Genomic DNA, 24,223 nt, shown 5'->3' with positions numbered 1-24,223 from the left:
CATCAGGGCCATCTGGGCATGACTGCTCTGAGGCCACCCCCATCTGTGTTAGTTTGGCCCTTCCTGGTTGGAGGTAAATCCATCTCCATGTTGTTTCCTGTTTGCCAGATGTCCCTGGGGATGAGCTCAGGTATAAAAACCTGTGCGATTGTTCCCCAAGTAATTTCTGTTTACATTTCTGAGTGTGCTATGGTGGAAACTAAAGAGAAAATCTTCAGGCTCTTTGGTTACGATTGCTTAGTGTTGATTAGATACTAGATGATGATTACACTTTAGAACTACAAAGCTTATTCTAACAACTTTGATAATACTAAGCTACCATGAAAAAACCCTCAATTTCTTTGCTGATATTCATACATAAATATTGCTAAAATATTCCATCTTAATTGTGAATAATTATGTTCTTATCCCTTCCTAAATTGCATTTTAAAAATATCAGAACATAAGTGTTTGTATTTTATGCAGAAGTGAAGATACTTTGTTAGAAGTCACCTGAAGTAATGTATTTTCCAAACATTGGTGAATTTTTTATATAAACAAGTTAATATAGAAACAAATTACTCAAATATAATCCTTAGGTTAATGGTGTCTCTCTCTAGCTTTTCAGTGTTTTAAGTATTTTCAAATAGATGGAAATATCTGGGAACTGTGAAGAAGGTTTGCCGGACAGATTTCATGTTTGCAGCCAGGGTAAATCACACAGCCATTTAAAGTGAAGCAGCTCGGTTCAGAGGGTACTGCTGTTTTATAACCATATTTAAAACTCTGTTCCTCTTTTACTCCCTCAAACTGAATTCAAAGATATAATGGGTCCCATTATAGGTAAAAGGTCTGTGACTCAGCCATCGAGCTACTCAAACTCTTGGCTGTTTAATTGCCACCATTAAAGCTTTAGTACTTTTATCTCATAAAAATAGATATCATTGATGTAAAATGTGTGCCTATTGAAGATACATGTGTACCTCTGCCCTTATAGTTAGCTAATCAGCGGTTGGAATCTGAAGTTAGTTAGGTTTTATGCAGATGGGAACATGCCATAGATCGCAAATATATTCTGATTTAGTGACTTAATTAAGAGGAAATTCCAGTAGTAATAAGAACAACACCTAGTTAACATATCTAGGCAGGAGGAACTTTATTTTTGTTTATATTAAATGTTTAACTACATTTAATTTATGAAACTGGTGGATTTTTACTAAGCTCTTTGTTGAACCAAAGAAAATAGTTTCTCTGATTCTAACACTGATATTTCAGTGATTCAAGGGATATACATAAAACACTGTTGTGTGCCTATTTGACACGTTTGAATTTAAGTATGGTAATTTTAGGTGTTTACTTGTAGACAGAACTTAGGCCCTGGAAAGGGAAAAATATCAAGGTGTGAAGGAAACCTCAAGAACACAATGGGGTTATAATATTAAGTGCGAAAAGCTAGGTTGTTGGGGGCTTTTCCTCCCAGTGTGCTCGCGTGTACGCTAGTTATTCAGTATTCATGTTGTCATGCACAGGAGAAGTCTGTAGAAGGTGAGGACGTCTCAGGAAAGTTTAACACTCTCCCCATTGGTGTACATGTTTATTTCTCTGTTGTAAAAATAGCAAATAATTGGCGAGGCATTTCATTAGGTTATTTTGTTTTGCTGTTTTAATTGTGGAATTGTATTTGGATAAGAGAAAAATTTGACTGTAAAAGGGACTCGGATTCAAACAGTTCTAAAACTAAAACCTATCCACACAAAACATTTGTGAGCTAATGTACATAGCCAGGCTTCTTTTCTTGCCCAGCTGTGTAGATTCAATTATAATAATTTTCTCAGTTGCATAACATTGCCGTTTGTTTATTACTGCGTTATTAGTCAGTGAATGAACCTCCCTCTTTTTGACCCCTCAGCAGTGTTTATAAAATACTTAATTGCTTTGGTGTCTTCTGTTTCATGTGTAATTCCAGCTGGAAGGAGTCATGGGGACCCAGTCCCCTTTACGTGCTAACCAACTCTTTCTAATGTGCAGTAAACTTTCTTTAAAAGTATTAAGAGCCTTTAACACTGCTTAGTGTGCAGTTTCTTTGATTTTTTTTAAAGTTGAAAATGAGTGTTTTCTTTAAGAATCTTGCTGTGATAGTTTAAGTGGTAAATAACTAATGTGTACTCCAGCTTTTCAGAATACTGTATGAAATCCATTGGACTCGCCCCGTCTGAGCGGTCCCACTTCTGTCCAGTTAATACCTTACAACTACACTCCCCTTGTTTAGAGAGAAACTTCAGCACAGTGGGTGAGAACATGGGCTTTGCAGTGTTTGTGTGCTTTGAGAGATTCCTTTTCTCATCAGCTTTTTTTGTGACTTGGGGCAAATTTCTTAACCCCATTGAGTGCCTTAGTTTCCCCATTGGCAAACCAGGGAGAACTTCATGAGGTTGTTGTGAACGTAGAACATTGCCTGGCTAAGAAATGCTAAGGTTTCCGAAGAGCAGGGTCTCTACAAAGGCAAAAGGAAGTCCTGCTGTGCTGTCTGTTTTCATGTGGAAGCGTAAGCATCTCATGAGGAAAAAGGGATCCTAGATGAAAAAAGCAAAAACATACTCAGATGAGAGTTAAGATTTTAAGTTCTCTCCCACCACCCCTACCACTCTTAGAAGAGAAAAAAAGGGTTTTAAGATCTTTATCCACTGTGATGTCTGTATTGCTGTGTGACATGTCACCTCAGATTTAATAACCCCTGTTTCCTCACAGTGTGCGCAGACTGAGGTTAGGAATGGCTCAGACAGGTCTACTACTCAGGGCCTCACAAGGCGACAGTCATGTGTCCTCAGGACTGTTCTAGTCCGGCATCTTGACTAGGAAGAGATATACTTCTAGTTCCATTCCAGTTATTGACAAAATTCATTGTTTTTTGGTACCACGGATGGAACTCAGGACCTCGTACTTGCCAGGCAGGCACAGTGCTGCTGAGCTATATCCCGGCCTGACAAAATTCATTTCATGGGGCTGGGGATTTAGCTCAGCGCACAGCACCTGCCTGGCAAGTGCGAGGTTGTGAGTTCAATTCCCGGTACTGGAAAAAAACCAAAAACCAAAACCAAAAAATTCATTTCGTGTGTTAAATGAGCAGGTTCCATTTTTCTTGCAGGCCATTGCCTGAGGCCACCCCCAACTCCGGGAGGCTGCTTAAGCTCCCTGTCCACGGTTCCTTCGGCGCTGTGGTCACTGGCTTCTTTAGTCAGACACGGTGTTCCGGCCCTCTTGCCCGCCTTCTCTGATGGAGTTGTGCCAATCCAGGATAATTGCCCCTTTGTGTCTGCAAACCAGTGATTTGGGAACCTTGATCAGGCCTGTGAAATCCTTTCACCTTACCAAAAAAAAAAAAAAAAAAAAAAGAGATCCTTTCACCTTTATGTATATGTATATGAGAGTATGTATAGTCTCTTGGCTTGAAGTCCAAACTTCTAGAGATAATGGGGCCATCTTAAAATTCTGTCCCACGAATGTAAGTCTTTGTAGGACTGATGTAGTCTATCATTAAGGAGTTATTGCAAACTAAATTTACTAGACTGTTTCTGAAACCTGGAGAACTTTCCTAAAGTGTGTAAATTAGCTTTATCACCGAGCTTTTTATAAATAGATTTCCCCCCCCCTCTTTAAGATTGTTCTATTCCCAAGTCTGTACAAATCCCCAGGGACGTTCACTGTTAGACTCACCTTTTGTCAGTCTTTGAAAGTTAACTTTTAATTCATAGAAATAGCATAATAAGTTACTTTTAACGTTAGCTTCTTAAAGTAGTAGAAACCTCAGTATAAACTTGTTATAGGTTGCTTTTTTCAGAGCCAAAGTCACACTCACCTTTTTTAGTTTAACGATGTTGATTCTGTCAGTGATGGCAGGTTACAGTGAAGCGTACAGTAAAAACTTGTATTGAATTAAATTATTTTTTGTGTGTAAATATGTCTTTAGTGTTTTTGTTTTTTGTTTTGTTTTCCAGTACCAGGAATCAAACTCACGACCTCGCGCTTGCCAGGCAGACTCTGTGCCGCTGAACTAAATCTCCAGCCCCCCTTCTTTAGTGTTTTTGAGTAAAACGTCTGTGTTAAACATTCCAACCACCCTGGAAACACTATTGTATTGTACTGAGTTTGATCCCTAGCAAGCTGGTCCCTGGACAGATTCGGATATGTGTATCTGTTGCCAAATTCAAGCTTCCTGATACATCTTTGAGAACAATATTTCTTAAGGCTCACTTGAAGTAAACACATGAGGTGGGAATTATTTCTGTAAATGCTCATTCGCTGACAGTTATTGAGGTGAGCTGCTTAAGGAAGGCACTGTGTGCAAGGCCGTGAACCAAGAGGGGAGAGATACTAAAGTTCAACCTCTTAAGTACTCTAATGTTAAGCACTCTAAACATACTATCTTCGCCATTTTTGCTTCTAGCAAGCATTGTTCAGTGGAATATAGTGTTCAATGAATTTTTTCTTTTTTTTTTTTTTTGAGATAGGGTTTCACTGTGCAGTTCAGGCTGACTTTGAACTCACTTTGTAACCCAGGCTGGCCTTAAACTTGCAGTGATCCTCCTGCCTCAGCTTTCTGAGTGCTGGGATTACAGGCGTGCACCACCATGCCTGGCCTCAATGATTTATTTCCCTAAAAAGTTTAGAAATAAATAGAAGAGTGCAAAAGCATGATTATATCAGATTCTTCTTGATGGAGCCATAGCTTGGTTTGTCTTTGATAAGCCAGAGGCACATGATATGCACATTGCAAGCCCTTTCCTCAAGGTGCTGCTCTTTATGAGAATGGGTACGGTCCTGCTGTTAACTATCCCCCTACCCCCCTTGGTGCAGGAGACACAAAACATTATTCTCTGTTACTACCATACACTTCAATTTGCATTGTTTGTCCTCTTTTTACAGATGTAGTAATTGTTTCCTCGGTTGGCACCTCTGCATTTCTTCTTTATCATTGTCAGGATAAAGAGAAGTTTTAGAGGAAGAGCGGTTTTTTGTTTTTTGTTTTTGTTTTTGTTTTTTTTGAAAAGCCAGCACATGTAAAAACACCATTCAAGTTGGATATAAACAACTAAGCTGGTTTTTCACAAGAATTTATGAAGTAACAGAGACACATCAGAAGCATTTTAGCATCAGTTCACCTCGAGGCCCTAAAGATATGTATGTGTAGACAAGCGGGCTGTTTCAACTCTGTGGTCTCTAAGTGAAAACCTGAAACTCTATCTGGTGCTTTTCGTAAGAAGTAACAATTGGTGTGTTATGAAGTTGGAGAAAAGAATTGCCCCAGAATCCTTAACTGCAGTGTACTGAATACAAATTCATATGAGCAAGTCTTTATAGTAGTTGCTTTGGGGAGACTTCTCAAAGCACAGCAGGGAGAGGGCTTACCTTTTTCTGGTCCTTAAGAGACTTGGAACAGACCTAGGACAAGGTAGATCTCAGTATCGACTGGATTGAATATGCTTCTGCCTGTCAAACAGAGAAATTCTGAGACTATTGCTAGATAATATATTACCAGTTAAGCGCAGTAGGAATGTCACTTCTTACCTTCATTTTTATCTTTGGGTGAAAAGTTCGTGATGCTTTGCAGCTTCACTTCGGTTTTGCCTTTCGGAGTGCAAATAATTCCAGTTGGAACTGTGGACTGCGGGCGCGGGTGTCAAGAGTACAGCCTTTGTGGTGTTGGACAGACAGCAAGCCGCTTGCTGGTTTGTGGGCACAGTCACGTTTGCGCAGCTCATAACTACCCTCGGGCTGTGGGTCGCCACATGGGCGCCCAGCGAGCTTCAGAGCTTCTTGGGCAGGCGGAGGAAGGTGCGTGGTTTCATAGTTACATCTGTGTCATTTTCCAGCTGGATGAGTTAGAGCTTAAGCTTCCTCCTTCATAAAAACAGCAGTAACCACACCTAGTGCACGAACTTTAAGAGGACAAATGGAATAACTTCGGCGGTGTATAGAATGCTCAAGAGTGCTAATGGCATGTAAAAATAACTCTGCAACAAATGGGTAAAAAACGGAAATCTCTGAGTGCAGGGATGACTTCAGGACTTCCTGACATCCTGGTAGTGTCTCTCCCCTGACACTAGGGTGAGTCCTCAGCCCCTGCTTACCATTTCCCTGAGAAGGCCTAGCCGGAGGTAGCTTGCGGGCACAGCAGTTCAGGCTCAGGGCCCATGGAACTGCCCCCTCCCCGCTGCAGCCCCAGACTGTGAGGCGGTGCTCAGCCTCCTGAGCGCAGACTACCAACAGCCACACAAGTCCAGAAGACTCAGGAGAGGGGAGATGATCAGCAGGGCAGTGGAGGGTAAGACAGCGCGTGAAGAAGCTGTGGACGGATGCACTATGCTCCTCCACTGCGAGGGAGCCGCTTTCTCCAGTTAGAATTTGTCACACATACAGGCTTTGCTTAGCATTGGTGGCATTTTATGCTGTATTTTCCAGTTAAACTGACATAAGAAACACAGCAGAGTATTTTGCACATTAAGAATGCTGTTTGGCAGTTCCTATGGTATGGCTCCACTCCTAAATATACAGAACATGTTTAGTGTACTGTATCTGATGTAAAACCGTTCAGCTTTAAATTTAACACAACTGCTTGATTCACTATTTTCTTCTAATTCAAATTATAATTTAGATACCATAAAAGAGGTTCATATTGGTTTGTTTTTTTTTTTTCTTTTTGGTTTTTCTCCGGTACCGGGAACCGAACTCATGACCTTGCGCTTGCCAGGCAGGCGCTTTTGCCGCTGAGCTAAATCCCCAGCCCCCAAAGAGGTTCATATTAATTTATAGTTGCCCCAGATTTTGTTTATGTGGTGAGTGGTCTAAGGACAACCTAAAACATAAGCAGGAAGCTGAAGATTCAAATATGCCTTTGAAAATGAGGTATTTAGCAGTGATTTAAAAATGATTTCAGGGGCTGGGGATTTAGCTCAGTGGCACAGTGACCACCTGGCAAGTGCAAGGTCATGAGTTCGATTCCCAGTACCAGAGAAAAACCAAAAAAAAAAAAAAAAAAAAAATTTCAACTTTAAAATTAATGAAGCTGAAGTGTATGATGTTATTATATTGCAGAATTCATTTTATTTAACTTCGTAATTTTCTTGAATCTGTGTATATTATAACAAAACTTACGATAGTCTTCTATATATGGCTTTACTAATCTTCCTGTTTTATTTCTACCAGTGATGTAAATTGAGCATAAAAGAAACTGACAATTTAATGAGCTATTTCAGTGATTTTTATATAAAATTATATTTGTTCAGAGTCATATACTGTCTTCTAAAATCTTTGATAACCAGTGCTCACACACACACACACACACATTCATCCAAGAGGAGGTGATAGATTTGCCCTGCTTTAGGCTGCAGTAGTAGAGTCAAGTATATTTTCAAGAACATTTTAATTCAAGATAATATAGTTTAATACCTCTAGGATAGGCATGATGTGTACTATAGGCCACGTAGCCCTTACTCAAAATTCTTGGAATCAGAAGTGCTTAGGATTTCTGATTTTTCTGTTTAGATATTATTTGCATATACATGATAAGATATCTTAGAGAGAGGAGATAGGACCCAAGTCTAAACACAAAATTCATTTGTTTCATATATATCATATATTATACATATAATCTGAAAGTAATTTTATTTAAATAATTTTTTCACCTGAAATAAGGTTTCATAGCATCATATTTTCCACTTGTTCTGTACTATTGGCCCTCAGAAAGTTTCTCCTTTTGGAGCATTTCAGATTTTGGATTGTGGTATTAGGAATGCTTAACCTGTATCTTTATCAACCCCTTCCTCCCAACCTTGTGAGAATATCAGGGCTTGGGAAATCCTAAACTGTTGAACTTGGCTGTTCAAAATTCTGTGAACTTATGTGACCTGAGTCCTATTTTTGTGGGACTTCTTTGAATACCCTTAACTTACATGTTTTGCTTTGTCAGGTTATATGACCAACATGCCTAACAGTGTTCACCCATGTTTTTGTGGTTGTGCTTTTATGTTTATAAGTATATCCATTCAACAGATCATTTCTGCTGGAAGTTGTTAAGAAGGTGCCGAATAAAATTGATGCTTAAATGTTTGAACTTGAGGCTTTAACTCTCTCCATACTAAGTTTAGTCAAACAAAATATTCCACTTCTTACTTCTCTTAATAATATTTCAGTGATTACTATTTTATATCAGATCAATTTAAGAATTAATAAAGAAAAGAATTATTTCACTTGACATTCAAACACATATCTGCCTATCTTGATTTACTACCCCGTAAAGTGGGTTTAAAAAACTTAGGCCAGGTGCAGTGGTGCATACCTGTAATCCTGCTACTCAGGAGGCTGAAGCATCGTAAGTTTCAGGCCAGCCTGCACAACTTAGGTAGACCCTCTTTCAAAATAAAAGCATAAGAAGGACTGGGGAGGTAGTTTAGTAATAAAGCATTTACCTACCAAGTGTGAGGCTCCAGGTTTAATCCTCAGCGCTGCCCCCACCCCCACCCATAAAAGCAACTTGTTTGCAATGTGTTTTTATGCCTCCAGCCACACATGGGTAAGATTCACTGTTCAGGCTGGCTCTGTTGAGGAACAGATTCCTGGCCAGAGCCTGTGTCCCCTTTTGTCGCAGCCTGTGCTGACTTCTTTTAGGAAGCCTCATTGGTTTCAGTCTAGATTAGGTGTTTTGCATGCCCTCTTTCCCCACTTCCCAAGTGGCTGCCCTGTTCAGTTATATCCTTAAGTATTTGTTGAATGAATAAATGAATTGGGCATCAGATTTTGAATACATTTTCTTTTTATCAGTGTCATTCTTAGTCTCAAGAGCACTTACTAAATCTCTGCTAAATGCTCTATGAATCATTGTATACTCTTGGTTGAAGATTGAGCTTCTGTTTTCATACCAGAATTCCTTTTTCCATCAGTGTAGAGGAACCAGGAATCTGGGGAGTTCTGGAAAACAAGAAGTTAAGGACATCAGTGACAGAAATGTGTCTCCAAAGCCACTTTAAGAATTTCAAACAGTACATTTCAACCCTATGTGTCTAATTAAAACGTTTAGTTTTATAAACCATTTCAGTCATATTCAGTGGATTTTTTTTTTTTTTTTTGTTACTTGGGTCTGCATCGGCTGGTCACTTCTTTACCAGGTTCCGATTTTCTCCTTTGGGTGCTGTGCATCTCTTCGTTGTCTTGCTCTAGCTTGGTTTGTGGGTAGCTACATGTCTCCAGTTCTAGTTCAGTGAATTGGTAGTTACCTCTCTTTTTGTAAAGCATTGTTTTGATTTTAGACTTGTTTGTATGTAAACAAATCCACATAAAATTGCCTGCAAATGTTTATCCATAGAAGTCTGTATTGCAAAATGTAGTCACTTTCCAGAGTTTACAAGTGTTAGCTGGAAATGCACTGTTAGTAGAGTATATTGATGACTCGTGTCACTCAACATTGCTAATAACAGGGTGAGACCTCAGAATGTAATGCAGGCAAAAATAATAAGTAAGTTAGTTTTTAGAAGCCAGAACATGCTGATGAATTGTGGAAGAAGAGCACAGACAGTGGAGGTAGCTAAAAAGCTCTGCAGTTTTTGATTTTCTTCTATGGTCCTGTGAGCATTCTGGTTAGGTTTCTCGAAAGTAGCAGAATTGCCTTCACTTGCCCTACCTCAGCTCTCCTTTGGTTAAATTTGCCTCTGGTTTAACCTGTGCTTTATATAAGACAACTTATTTTCATGTTTTCTAACTTATATTCTGTGGACAGTGGAATAATAAAAACAATTCACTTTTGCTTATTACAGTAATTTTTAAAAAACAAAATACCCCATAGATCATTTTTATGTATTTAAATATCAGTCACGCTGTTTAAGTTTCAGAAGTTCATGACACTGTCCTTATATATTCCGTAATATCCCAAAATATATACAGATTGTGATAGAAAATAATATTACAGAGACAGCCAGACAAGGCTGTATTGAAAATACCTTTGGAATCTAATGTTCTGTTTGTTCTAGTAAATGTGAGGTTTAGGAATGCCCTATATGGTAGTATCAGATGTTAATGGCATTGATTACCTGTCAGGCAGTGGGAATTGATGGGAAAATGTCTGATGTAAAATTAAATAGCATTAGGGAAGACTGTACCATGCATCTGGTGTGTGTATGGGGGGGGGTATGGACGGCTGGGCCTGTGAGACTTTGTCAGGGTATTACTGGGAGCTCCAGGTTTTTTTCCCCACATGATTAAGGCAGGCCATCTGTTCTTTGTTAAATGTTTACAAAAACAGCTTTTCTCTAAAAGATTTAAGGAGATGTGGGTCTGGTAAACACTATAATATTTCTGAACACCTTTTTCACCTTATTTCAGATAGTACCAAAACATAATTCTGCTGCATATAAAATAAGAGTAATACTTTTTGTATTTAACCTTTACTTTTTTTCTCCTTATGGAAGATGAAATTTTTTACTGAGTTACTAATTTCTAGTATTATTTATTTCTATAAGAAGTGCCTAAAATGATTTGTATGCTACAGTGTGTAAATTTTCAGTCTTTTTCTGTTGTATGATATGCTTTTTCTACTCCATAAGTGTGTGCCAGGGCGTCTCTAATTAGAAACTCATGTTCTGCTACTGGAGTTGATGCATATACCTGATATTAATCCACTATTCTAAGTTTAGTCATTGTTTAGACTTACTCTTTCCTTCTTTTTGCAGGAACAACTTTGCCTTCCATTAGCTGAAAAATAGCTTCTCCCAAATAAGTGTGATTTCTGTGTCCCTTGCAAAAAAGATATGTTGTTCCCTTTTTAATTACACTAGGAAATAATATGTAGTAAGTAATTAGACTTGAGCTGTTTAACTCATTTGACATTTTAGAGTGTTTTGGGGCACCGTATAAAGAATCAGGAGTAGCTCCTTGGTGTTCAATTAGCTTTGTTACCCTGTGTAGAAGCTGAGCGCTCTTCCTCAGACTGTGACCTTACCTCTCTTTCTTCCAGTAGATCCAAGCTGCTTTTCAGGTTTGTGCCTTCTCAGCTATGCCCAAGAAAGGACAATATGTTTTTTAAGACTTTAATACCATAAAATTTTGGAACGTACTTTGGGAGACCATTGAACCCAAACCTTCTACTCACAGATGGAGAAACTGAATCCAAATGGGTGAAGTGATCTCCCCAAATGATAGAGTTAATGGTGGGGCCCAGCCTAGAATTTTAATTTCTCAGACGTCTGAGTTCCTTCTCTTCTGCCATTGCAGCTAGAGAATTGGATGTAGGTTTCTTTTGCATGTTTTAGTGGAAACAATATAAATGGTATAACTACTGTTTTGTTTTGTCAGTACTTTGTGAATTGGATGAAACCTGTGCAAACCTCCCAGTAAGATGGCTGTGTGTAAGATTTCTGGCTGAGTGGGACAGTGTTGGGAGAATACTGGGTTTGGGAAACCTCTGTTCAGATCTCAGCTCTGTTTCTTCTGTGGCCTTGGATAGCTGCATTGCTTGCTTGAATTGTTCCTTTTTGAAAAGTGGGAATAAGTTTTCACATTTTTGTTTGATATTCAGGTGAACTAACACACAGAAAATCAATACATGGTACCAGATAGGTACCAATAAGTACTAATATTTGGATCTAATTTATGTTAACTGTACTTTCATGTTTGATTTTAATCTTCCTTCATTACCCATGGTGAGCCATGGCTTGTACTACATTTTAAGTCTCTGTGGGGTGATCATGGCCCCTCCTGCCTACCATGCTTTTGGATATTGTGTGGTTTATTGTTTCTCAGTCTCAGTTTTGTCACTTTCCATTTGTATCTCCTTGGGCAAGTTACTTGATGTTAGAATGTCCTTGTCCTCAACTCTAAAATTAGAAGGATCACCGGATTTTGACATGTAGGGCTGGGTTGGGGATTCAGTAGTATCCTACATGTAAAGCACATGCCTGGCTCATAGTAATAATAGTGCTTACTTACAGTTATCATGTGCCAGGAGAAGCATATGAAAAAGGCAGAAAATGAGTGACACTTTCAGATATTTCATTGAAATTAAAGGTTTTTAAATGTCGTAGTTTATCACGTGGATGAAAATTGAGCCCTGTCCTGGTTTGGAGCATGAGATGTATATGAGGCTGTTGTATACCTAAGTCACTCTGATCTCAACTGACCACTTAGCATCCTATCCCAATTGCCTATGTTTTCTGTTATTCAGTTTCTGGGTGTGTCCCTAGTAGGTGCCAAGACTGTCCTGCAAGGCATATCAAATTAACTGAGTTACCTTTTCCTCAGTGAAATTTCAAAATACAAAGCTTTAAAGAGAAAAATGATTGTGCACTGCCCTTATCAGTATAAGAAATTTAACCAACTCACAATCATTAAGCTTACTTATGTGACTTTAATGAGATGTTTTAATTAATGTCATTTAAATAAGAAATGAGTTGTACTGTTCAGTATGTATGTGTTGGGTTCACAGTTGATTTCAAACTTCATGGTAGCAGAATCTTGGAATCTTAAGTGTATTTGTTCTTTTTTTAAATGGCTAAGTTACTTACCTTTTATTTGAGGTCCTATTCCCACATGGGGAAAAAAACCCAGGTTTACTCTGTGGATGAAGTTTTGCTACTGTTTCGCATTCTACCATTTCTGTTTTTTAAAAATTGACAGCGTCTTTAGCTGAGTGACAGGTTTTTCCTTCCTGTACTGAATTATTTTCTGTATTACTAAATTCATATTTTTAAATGTAAAGCTTTGGTCATAAGGAAACATTTTTATGGGTAAGAGAAAATAATAGATTCCAAGTATGTAGTTAGTAAAATATTCGAGCTGAGTTTCAGAAGCATCAGCCATTAGCTTTCAGTTCCTTTCTTCACTTTGAAGAATGATAAACTAATTTCAGTTCCTATTTGTGTCTCTTAGCATTCTCCATCGGAGCCCTTTCTAGAGAAAACAGTGCCGGATATGACTCAGGTTAGTGGACCGAATGCTCAGCTAGTGAAGAGCGACGATTACCTGCCATCAATAGAACAACAACCACAGCAAAAGAAGAAGAAAAAGAAAAACAACCATATTGTTGCAGAGGATCCCAGTAAAAATTTCGGTAAAGATGACTTCTCTGGTGGGGTTGATAACCAAGAACTACATAGGAACTCACTGGATGGGTCCCAAGAAGAAAAAAAGAAAAAGAAAAGGCCGAAGGTAAAAAAAGATCCGAAGGAACTGAAAGAACCTAAGGAAAAAAAAGAGCCCAAGGAACCCAAGACCCCGAAAGCCCCTAAGATTCCCAAAGAGCCAAAGGAAAAGAAAGCAAAAACTACCACGCCAAAACCCAAATCCAGCAAAAAGTCAAGGTAGGCTGTGGGCAGAAACAACCCCACTAAATACTCAGGGTACAGAAGTGAGCCCCAGCAGTGGTGCTCTGCAAAATAGGACTGAGTGGGGAGGGGCACTGTTCATTTTCATCATCATTGTTGAGTGTCTTTCTCTAATAGCCATAAGAAAAAGTGAAGGTTTTTATGCATTCTGGAATTTTGGACTCAGTTATTATAAAACATTCACTTAGAGACCTTACTAGATAAAAGCTATGTAAAAATCCTCTTTTTATATTTTTGTGAAAGTTTGTCATTTAACAATGAAACCAGATTAACAGTACAATTATTTGTAAGCGTAGACCAGCAACACCATCTTCAGTGGCTCTGTAGAACTGGCTAGGAAGGATTATAGAAGAAAGCAAGGTCACCGTGTATTACTAAGCATTTCAGCCCTGTTTCCTAGAATTTGAAACAGGAGAATTAATTTTCTCCCATTGGTGGAGTAAATCTTCCAGGGGCAGGTTGAAGTCCTAGTGGGCAGAGTGGGAGAAATCAAACACCACTCATCTCTTAGATACGTATTTAAGAACAGCATGAATTTTAGGCTCTAGGAAAGAACCTCCCTTTCTCCTTCCCTCTGTGCCTCCCCCACCAATTCTCTGGCCCCCCAGAAGGCATATTTATTCAGTAAGAAAAGCTGAGAGGAGAAGACATTGAAGGCTAATCTTTTTCATTTGTACTGAACATTTCTAACAACTGTTCTGAACCAGTTCCAAACATCTGAATCTATTTTTCAGAATATGGCTCATGTTAGAAAATATAGTTTCCAGATGGAAGTATGGTCAGACTTGGTTAATCTGAGCCTGTTTGCAAACTCCATTAGAAAACACGCTCCACCCTCTACCCACGCGTGCGTGAGTAAACACAGGCCTGTACACACTCAGTCCTGCGCTTGCTGGCTCACAGACCTTCCATTTGTTGGCTGCACCTGCGTATAACCAATAGAATAGGCTAAGTATGCAATGAGAAAGATGTTACCAGGAAGTTAAAAAACAAACTTGAATTTTCAGCTTCTTACTAAAAAATCTAAATAACCAAAATGCATTATTTTGTATTTGTGATGTGTTGAAAGTTTGAATCATAGTCACTTAAAATTTTTTCAATTGAAACCTTTGTGATGCCCAAATAACTGAATTATATTCAATAACTCAAACTTACTGATAACTTAATATTTGTATTTACTTTTGAGCTTTCTTTGATGCTTCAGTCTCTTATTTTAAAACTATTAGTAGTTCTTCCTCATGCACATTGTTTTAAACTCACTCATTACAAAATCTATTTCATTTATTTAAGAGATATTTTATTAAGTGCTTATTATTTTCAGGTACTATTTTATGCTTTGAGGATGAGTAAGGGTAATACACCTAAAATTTTAGTCTGACTTTATGAAGTTTTCAGAATACTTAGTTTTAGTAAGAAGAAACATGTGCTTATTTCTCCCAGGGAGAAAGAAATCAAAGCAAAATCTTTTTTAAAATGTACTATGTTTTTCTTAAAATGTACGAATATGTGTTTTAAAGAAGCTTTTGAGGTAGGAGGATTGCTGTGAGTTTTGAGTCCAGCCAGGGCTATACAGTGAGTTCAAGACCAGACTGAACTACATAGAGAGACCCTATCTCAAAAAAAAAAACAAAAAAAAAAACCACCAGCTTTCTGAAGTTCAGAAAATACATCACCAATACTAATTTAACATCAAGATGTTTGGCTTCAGTGTTCACCTTAATTTTTTGAAGTTTTCACCTAATGGTAAAAACTAGCAAAATAAAACCACAGTATCTGAAATATTGTCATAAATTTCTAAGTATATTCATTCAAACTCTGAGTCTACATCATATCCTATCTTCTAAGACCTTTTGTTTTAGATTTTTACAATATGCTACCTCCTATAGTGTACTTTGGGGCAGATATTGAAAAGTATACTAACAATGGAAGTAGTGAATATTTCCCTACCAAGTTATGTAAGGAGATGTTAAGATCCTGGGCACACCGTACCACCTTGGTACAGATAAATACCCTGTATTACCCCAAGAAACACTCAGGGTGGCCTTCGGATGTGCCATCAGTTGTCATCCTAAAGCACAAATCAGAGTCTGTGCTGTGTGTCTGGCATGGCTGAATGTGGGACGACTTTGTACTAGAGTTACATTTTTGGTAGAAAGAAAAAGATATATTTTCTTCCAGAAAGAAAGTCTAGTCCTTTTTCTCTGTTACTTTTGACTATAATAGTTTCAGGCACTGTGTGCTATCTGTGATAGTTTTTACCCCAAGTGGAAAGGGAACAGTTCCGATGAGTTTAGAGATATACAAGAAAAAAGTGAAATGATGTGAGGTATCCCTGAGACTTCGGGAGCCATGTTTGAGGGCACTAAGTGTTGGTGGCATCTTTGTTGGCTTTGGTAACATCATCACTTATATGGCCAACGTGGATTTAAAATGAATTGGGCAAGGACACTCCTGAGAGGCTTCCTTGTTCATGGTATTTTAGGATTGCCTGTCCAAAATGTAAGTGGATTGAGATTTTAAGTAAATTCATAAACTGAACCATTATTCTGTCAGACCACATTGTTTCTGCTGGTCAGATGAATTGAGTAAGTCAAGTTGTAGTTTCCTTGATCTACTGTGTCTACAAGGAAATAGCATCCCCGATCAAGAATAACTAGACTGCATACAACTACATGTAAATTCTGAGTAGCATAGCAGAATAATTATGTAAATTGAATATGCAGTGATGAAGGTAATAGGGGGTTTGGGTTATGTTAGTGCTGGAGTTGAATTGCCGTAGCAGTTTGCTTTTAAGCACTGGAATACAACAGTGGCAATTTTGTTTAGCAAAATGTTATGCGATACCAGTTATTTCCATCCTTGAATAAGTTAACTTGATGAATTTGTTTATACAGAAAATAATTTTCCTACAGAGAGCTGAAACAGAGGGAATAAACAGAAATGAAATGAAAATTTAGCCTAGTACTACTCATGTCTTTTTCCGGCAGCCCTGTATGCCGTATCATTGCTGTGATTCTTCAAACAAATGTGCTTCCTTTGAATGGGCGGTGAAGAATTGACCTGCTGGTGGTCTGGTTCATTGTGTGTTGTGTCATTGGCGGGGTGGGGGGGCTTCATCTTCGTCATTTGCACACCCTCTGTAATAAAGGATGTGAGGAGGGTAGCTGTTGCCAGTGGGGTTGGCTCTCTTCACATGCCTTTATGGTAACCTCCTCGTTCCTGCTCTCCCACCTTATTCTGTAAGGTGACAGAAGCTTGTGTTTGCAGCATGCCCAGAGAACTGGACCTTTTGACAATCAGAATGTAATTACTGTACATCTATCTTATGCAGGTGAACCTAAAAGAACCTATTCAGAAGCAGTTATATTGAATGATAGTGAAACAGAAAAAGTTATTCAGCATCTCAGGAAAAGATATTTAAAATCTTAATGATGAGAAAAATGGGCTCTTTTCTAGTAGAATTAATTATATCTTTTTCCCTTTTCCTTTTAACTTCAAATGTGTGTCTCCTGTTGTTTTCTTTTTTTTTTTTTTTTTTTTTTTTTTGGTTTTTCTCCGGTACCGGGAACCGAACTCATGACCTTGCGCTTGCCAGGCAGGCGCTTTGCCGCTGAGCTAAATCCCCAGCCCTCCTGTTGTTTTCTAGTAGAATTAATTATATCTTTTTCCCTTTTCCTTTTAACTTCAAATGTGTTTCTCCTGTTGTTTTAGTGCTCTACCAGGTGTCCTTATGGCTTTCAGGCATTGGCTGTTGGTACTGAAATGAAAGCTAAGGTGTTTGTGAATGAGGGAGAGTGACGTTCTGCACGTGGAAGGGCTCACGGAGCTGAAATACGAGGGCTTGCACTCTTCCTGTCAGTGTGCTTTCCATTGTTACATGTGCCAGCCCTGTGAACTGAGAGCGAATTCGGAGGAAGCGCTTGCTTTGGATCACGCTTGCGGGATTTAGTGGTCCATTTAGCTATCTAAAGATTCTCTGAATGTACAGAAAGAAGGGAACTTGGCCAAAATTGTGACCTGACTACTGAAGACCAACTTAAGTGAAGCGGTGTAGGCTTGCTGCTAATGCAGTTTCTAGGAACGCATTTTGTTCCTTGCTCTGTTCTCCACCCTAGTGTTAAATTTAGCAGAAAACTAAAATTTATTTTTCAGTTGAATGAAGATACATTTTATTTTAAACCAGAAAATAAACACACTCTTATTTTTAAAAGCTGTACAGATCACCAAAAACATGTAAGGTGTGCTTTTTGCAAGTCTCTGTAATCAACACTAGCAGTAATAGTTAATATTTGTATAGCAACTTTCTTTTGAGAAACTTACTTTCAGATACCACTTTTTCAGTTATGGTCTAAAAGAGTAGTAGAATTTACCCAGGAAACATTTATGAATAGCAGCAACCCCAGTAATGGTACGTTTTGGTAAACTACCAAATAATTTTTTTGTTTGTTTTGTTTTCTTTTGAGGCAGGGTTTCACTATGCAGTTTAGGCTGGCCTTGAACTCACTTTGTAGCCCAGGCTGGCCTCAAACTTGCAGCGATCCTCCTGCCTCAGCCTCCTGAGTACTGGGATTACAGATATGGGCCACCACGCCCAGCACTACTATATAGTTTATAATCTTGTGTATATAAAACTTCTTAATACAGATTAGAAACACAGGTAAACTTAGTTTGGTAATAAGTAGGAAAAAATCCAGATAATCAGACATCCTTCCACCAGGTGCATAGTTAATAAAATACATTAAATGCATGTTTTCTTTCCATGTCCTTCTTTTATTCACATGAGATGATATAGTCATAACCTAAGACATTGAACAGTTGGAAAGGTAGGTATTGGATGTTTGAGCAACCATGTGGCCAAATTTTAAATGTATATTCATTTTAGCCCTGTCAGTGTTTGGTGTGGAGCAAGGAAAAAATAGGGTACCAACCCATTCTGCTGTCTCAAGCACGTGGGGGGGGGGGTCACGTACCTCTTGTCCTGCTGCCTCAAAGCTTTTCTTCCCTTTCACAGAGGGACCATGGCTTTGTTTAAATCTGCTGTTCTCCTTGCCATCATGGCACCACTTCGGGGCACTGCATGGCCAGTGAGCTTCCCTTGGTGCCCCATCTCTCTGACTCAGATCAGGAGAATGGAGCAGGGTGAGAGTCCTCAGGCAGTTTTTAGTAGAGACAGTGATATCAGTGACAAGAGGGGGTCAGTTTATATCCATCTGAGGAAGAGGATGCCTGACAGCACTGACCCTTGAAAGCAAGTTCTGCTTTCTCATTGTCTGCGCGAGTTTAAGTAATGGACCATGTCACTTTCCAATGAGCTGCAGTGGACTTCAGAGCAGTGGCCTGTTTATGCAAGAGAGGGCAGTGTAGAGCCCACCAAATGAAGGTTGAAAGGTGAGGAGGCCATCAGCAGTGGTGGGATATTAAGAGACTTTTCTGGAGATGCCTTCCTTTGAAGTCTTTCTTAAGTGGAATTTTAGGGTACAGTGTATGTTGTTATAGTAGCTGTGGTTGTAATGTTAGGGTGGGGAGATACAGAGCAAAAGAAATCATAGGCTCATTCTTTTTTAAAATTGGAAACTCTTATGTGAAATGCTTTCAAATACAAATACTATAAATTTATCTCTTAGTTAGGTAAAGATCTTGAGTCATCATGTGTTGTACAAAGCCACTGAATGGAGCATTGGTCTTCTGAAATGCTAGCCCTCACTTCGGCCACCTCTATAGACGTCTGTGCAGCTTAACTTTAAAGTGTAAACATGGAAATACTGTGAGTTAAAAAAAGACTTTTTAAAATTATTAGACAGTACCCTTCAACTGTGGCTAGAATTATTTTTATGTGTAACCATAAGTTCTTCTGTAGGAACAATACAATTTCACCGGAGTTTGGCTTCTGTGAGGGTGGATGGTGGTATTTTCTCCTTTCTATAGTTTTACCATTTGGTCTGCCTATTCTCATCCTACCTATAGCACCTGATTGAAAAGTGAATGGGCAGCATGTCTAATTTTTTGAATTAGCCCCCTGAGAGATCAGAGAAGATAATTATGAACCCAGGGAATGGGGTTCTGACTGCAGAGTTATCCTTATTTGTCTTCCTTCGTAAGCCATGGAAATACTGTCTGTAGTAAATATGACATCTTTTTTGTGTCTTTGTCTGTGGTACAAAGGATTGAATCCAGGGCCTTTGTATTGAGCTACCTCTCCAGCTTTTTTTTTTTTAAACCTTGAAACAGGGTGTCTCCAAAGACTGGCTGGGATTGAGCTTGTGATCCTTTTGACTTGGTCTCCCAGAGTGCTGGGATTACAGGCCTGTGCTCCCACAGAAAGTAGTTGTATATGTGCATTTTAGGGTTTGTGACTGGGAAAGGTCTTCTATGGTAAAGGACCACTGAGAGGCATACTTTCTGCTTTGGCTTTATAATACATGATTTGTTTAATTCTTTATGTTGTGTTAACAGTGCCTGGTAGTGCAACACAGCCAAAGTGGCCAATGTCTGTTGAACTTCTGTGATCAGATAACATATTAGCTAACTGTGCTTCCTCTCAGTGTTCCTCCAGCAGATGTTAATTCAGTCCATAAAACCCAATACCTCCCAGCCTTTCTATACTAATTTTTGACTGCGTGACAAAATCTACTTACCTTTTTTCTTTTTTCTTAACCCCACACAATTAGGTACTGGTGATTGAGCCTTTGCACTGAGCTACATCTCTAGCCCTTTTGATGTTTTAAGACACAGTCTCATTAAGTGGCCCAGGCAGGACTCAAACTTTTGGTCCTGTTACCTCAGTGCTGGGATTACAGGTGCACACCACTGTGCCCATCTGGAATATATTAATATTAAAACTTGATTTGCCTCTTTCAAGAGAGCTTTCTACTCTATTTTTATATTTTTTTAAACATTGTCCTTTATAAAGTGGTCTAGCCAGGCGTAGTGGCGCATGCTTGTAATCCCAGCACTCAGGAGGCTGAGGCAGGAGCATTGCCATGAGTTCAGGGCCAGCCTATGGGACATAGTGAGTTCATGGCCAGGCTGAATTACATAGTGAGACCCTGTCTTAAAAAAAAAAGGAAGAAGAAGAAGAAAAAGAAGTCTTCACTGTAACTATCCGAATAGCAGGGTCACAGGTCTGGAGATGTGGCTCAGTGGTAGGAAACTTTCCTGGCAAGCATGAGGACCTGGGCTCAATCCCTAACATTGCAAAAACAAAAGCAAAGAATCTAAGGAGGAAGGCCCTGATGTTTTTGGAAGATTAAAGTTGCTGAGGGATGATGCCAGGTGGAGGTATTCACCAGGAAAGGACTCAGAGACCTGAACGCACTGCAGAAGGCCAGGGCCGCATTGGACTCCCTGTTGCAGGACTCAGAAGTGGGCTGCCACCAAGCCAGGCAGGTTGTGGCCCAGCCGTAGTCTCATGACGCCCACTTCTTGAAGTTTGATTGTAAAATGCAAAGGCAAGAACTGTTAATTTGAAATATATATTTTAAATGAAGTAAATTTGGCATCCAAATCTTTTCTAGTTTTCGTTGCTATTCTCTAAAAATTTAGAACAACTGAGGGAATACTTTTATCATAGCTACTTAAGGTAATAAATTAGTGGTATAGGTGTCTCATTTCATGGCTTTCACAGAGGCTAAATCTGTTAATAATTTCTTACTGAAATCATACATTTGTAAAACATCTCTGTCATTCTAAGTGGAAGAGTAGAGTGAAGAATTTGTGTTAGGTGAAGCTTAGGTGTTGGGGCTGGCAGCTGCCTAGAGGAAAGAGTATGGGTGCCAGGCGGGGCGACCCAGAACACTAGAGGTGCACAAGGTTGCCCATGCAGAATGGCAAGCGCTGGGTTGGTCTGGGGCCTTCATTAAGGGAGCGCCAATGGCCTTGGTGTGGAGGTGTGTTTGTGTTTATTATCTGCCGCTCAGTTTGTCTCTCTTCATCTAGTTTAGTGTTAAATAAATTTTAGTAACAGGGCTTTATTTAAAGTTTTTCTTTTATTTTGTTGAGTTTTATCGTATAATACCCCACATTTTGCTGCTTTAATTTTAGCTTTTTGAACTTTTAATTTTCACTGTTTAAAAAAATTTATGAGCTAGAATACAGAGACAATCCTGTGCTCTTGAGACACTGAATGCTCTTCTCTACTGGCGTGGAGCCCTCGACCCTGACAGCTGACTGTGTATTTTGTCACGGCAGCCAGATCTTTCTGGAGTTGAGTTACGCTGCAGAGGTCCTGTGCCATGTCCTCTGGGGCATCCTACACATCTCTCCTTATCCATAGCACACATCTCTCCTTATCCATTAGTCTCCGTAGCACACATCTCTCCTTATCCATTAGTCTCTGTTCCTTTTTAAAGCCCTTCTTAGCCTGTGAAGAAGAATACACCTTTTGTTGTTTTCCTAAAAGATGATAGTATAACATTTTGCAGGAGCTTGAGTCTTTGCAGATGAACTTGACTAATCCTTAAGTCTCAAGGTTGATTTCCCCCTGATGTGATGCTAATCCTCATAAACTTACTCCATCTGAAGGGCTAAATTGAAAACTCCCATTCATTGTCCAGATATCTTCATTAACTGACCACACTTTTCTTGTCGGATTTGGTTCCACAGTATGGAAATTTTTCAAATCCTGTCTGTCACTGTCTGTGTCTCTGTCTGTCTCTCTGTGTTTCTCTCTCTGTCTGACTGTCTCTCTTTTTAATTTTTGAGACATTGTCTTGCACTGTAATTCACCCTGGCCTTGAACTCACTATGTAACCCAGGCTGACCTTGAATTTATGGGGATCCTCCTGCCTCAGCCTCCTGTGTGCTGGGATTGTAGGCATTTGCCACCACACCCAGCTCAAATCTTTCTTGATGTAGATCTTTAGGCCAACATGTTTAGTTGCATTCAGTTTTGTAATAAATCAGGGAAGCTCTTTGGTTTTCTATTAAATTCTGACCTTTTGCATAATGCCTTGTTTATTTATTTAAAAATAGTCACAAAGAGGTTTATTAGGCAGAATTAAAATATACACACAAAGAAAATAGAGCGTGGGTACTCGAGAGGTGCATTATAATCTGAAGTTCAGAATATTTGCTTTGGAAAGTTAAAAGTGTATTGGAAAGTGGAAGTCTGTGGAGTTTGTCAGTCTATAGAAAGTTTAGGCTTAGTTTACAGGAGAAAAGCAGCGGCCCACTCGCAGGTAAACAGTGTAAAGCCTTGCTTAGAGCATTGCACTCTTTCTCAACAAAGGGAACTAGTACGCTACATTTTAGCACAGATAAGTGTACCCGCCCCCATGTTAGGAAATAGCATCAGGCCTATCTTGATGGACTCTTACTACCATTTTAAACCAAATAGAGATCAGTAGGAATCATTTCATAAGAGTAGATCCCCAAGTGTCTAAACGTGATAAGTATTGCTCTCTGAATACAGAATTGTATTTTGCTCTAGTACTTGCTTATCACTGTGTTGTATACTTTGATGATATCAGGGATAATCCCAAAACTGTGGAGTTTGGTCACTTGAATACACCTGACTGCCCTGCAGTGTAACTCTACCCTCATAATGAAATACACAAAGGTAAATTAGTGAACGAACAGTAGCCCCTCAAGTTTCTAGCAGCATCTGCAGAAATATCTTTCCAAGATTACAAGGATTTGTCCAGCTTTAGAAGTGGGTGGCTCTGTGTCTCAGTCCCTAGCACCTAGAGTAGGTGGCTTTGTACATCAGTCTGTAGCTCTGAGAGTGGATTTTTGTATATCTCAGTCTAGCTTCATGAGTGGAAGGCTCGTTATCTTGTACTGCTTAACTCTATAGATGAGCTAATATTGTAGGTAACCTATTTGAACAGGCAGTGGAAATACAAAAGTAAATAAGATAGTTCTTCCCCGTGAGCTTACAGGAGAATTTATGAAAGGCACCTACACACAGTACTTTGATTTTAATACTTCAAGGTATTATTCATTCCATATTTTGTGTATTTTAAATAGTCCTTTTAAAGGGTACATCGAGTGACATACAGATAGGGTGAGAACATACCAAATTCAGGCTGTGGTGGTCTTAAAATAAGGGATGGGCAGGCAAAGTCTTGCAGATGAGTAGGTTAGGGCAAAAGTAGATATAAGACAGACAGATGTGTGTTTTAGGAATAGTTTTGTATGCCTAGAGAACAAGGAGTAAGGTGTCAGGCATGTGCGTAGAGTCAAAAAATAAAACTAATGTTACCAGTTGTAAAAGTCACAGCCCTGTTGTACTCTACTACTGAGACTCATACATTAAATAGGGGAGATGGGATTTAAGCAGAAGAATGGCTCAGGAAGACTTGCGTTTCACCTGATCGTTCTGGTGACTTGAGGAGATGGGTTTGCATGTGGTGGTCTGCCTTCACTACAGTGACACTGAGCTGGAAACGCCAGAGGCAGAGCTGGTTCAGAAAGGAATGAGGGCAGATGCAATTTTTTTCATGACTGCTCCCATTCAAGGCTAGAATTTGACAGTGTTCCCTACACATGTCTAGATTGTCTTGTGGGCCCACTCATAGGTTGCTGTGTGGCATCCAGCCCCAGCTGTGGCTTAGTCCTATAAGCAGGCATTACTGCAGCTACTGGAGGTACACTGAGGTTCTTCTGTAACTGTACCAAGCAGCTGAGAGGCCTCCTCTCCAGAATGCAGTGTTTGTGTAAGGGGACACACCTTATTACCAGTTTTCTCCTCACAACTGGAGGAGTGCCCTCTTGGCACAGTCAAGCTTTTGTTATAATTTGGATGAGTAATGGATATATGGCTATGTTTTGGTCTTGGCATTATAAAAGAACAGTTTTGAATCTTACAAATTTAAATCAGGATTTTGTGGATTGACCTTCTTCTACTGATCAGGTGCTCGGTAGCCCTTCTTATGAGG

The 24,223-nt window shown here is 39.3% G+C and overlaps 1 protein-coding gene across 3 annotated transcripts in view; it reads left to right on the top strand.

Moving 5' to 3' along the window:
- Chd7 (chromodomain helicase DNA binding protein 7) overlaps positions 1 to 24,223 on the top strand; it is a 207,625-nt gene that overhangs the window by 110,611 nt on the left and 72,791 nt on the right. For all 3 annotated transcript variants that reach the window (XM_005392182.2, XM_005392181.2, XM_005392183.2), the window contains one exon: positions 12,892 to 13,322. In XM_005392182.2, coding sequence (XP_005392239.1) covers positions 12,892 to 13,322 — 431 coding nt within the window. The remainder of the gene's footprint in view (positions 1 to 12,891; positions 13,323 to 24,223) is intronic.

Source organism: Chinchilla lanigera, unplaced genomic scaffold (assembly GCF_000276665.1).
Source record: "Chinchilla lanigera isolate Chin_1 unplaced genomic scaffold, ChiLan1.0 scaffold00043, whole genome shotgun sequence".
In the NCBI taxonomy this organism is placed as follows: Eukaryota; Metazoa; Chordata; class Mammalia; order Rodentia; family Chinchillidae; genus Chinchilla; species Chinchilla lanigera.
The sequence above is the reverse complement of the archived record's forward strand: the minus strand, read 5'-3'. Positions and strand labels throughout refer to the sequence as shown.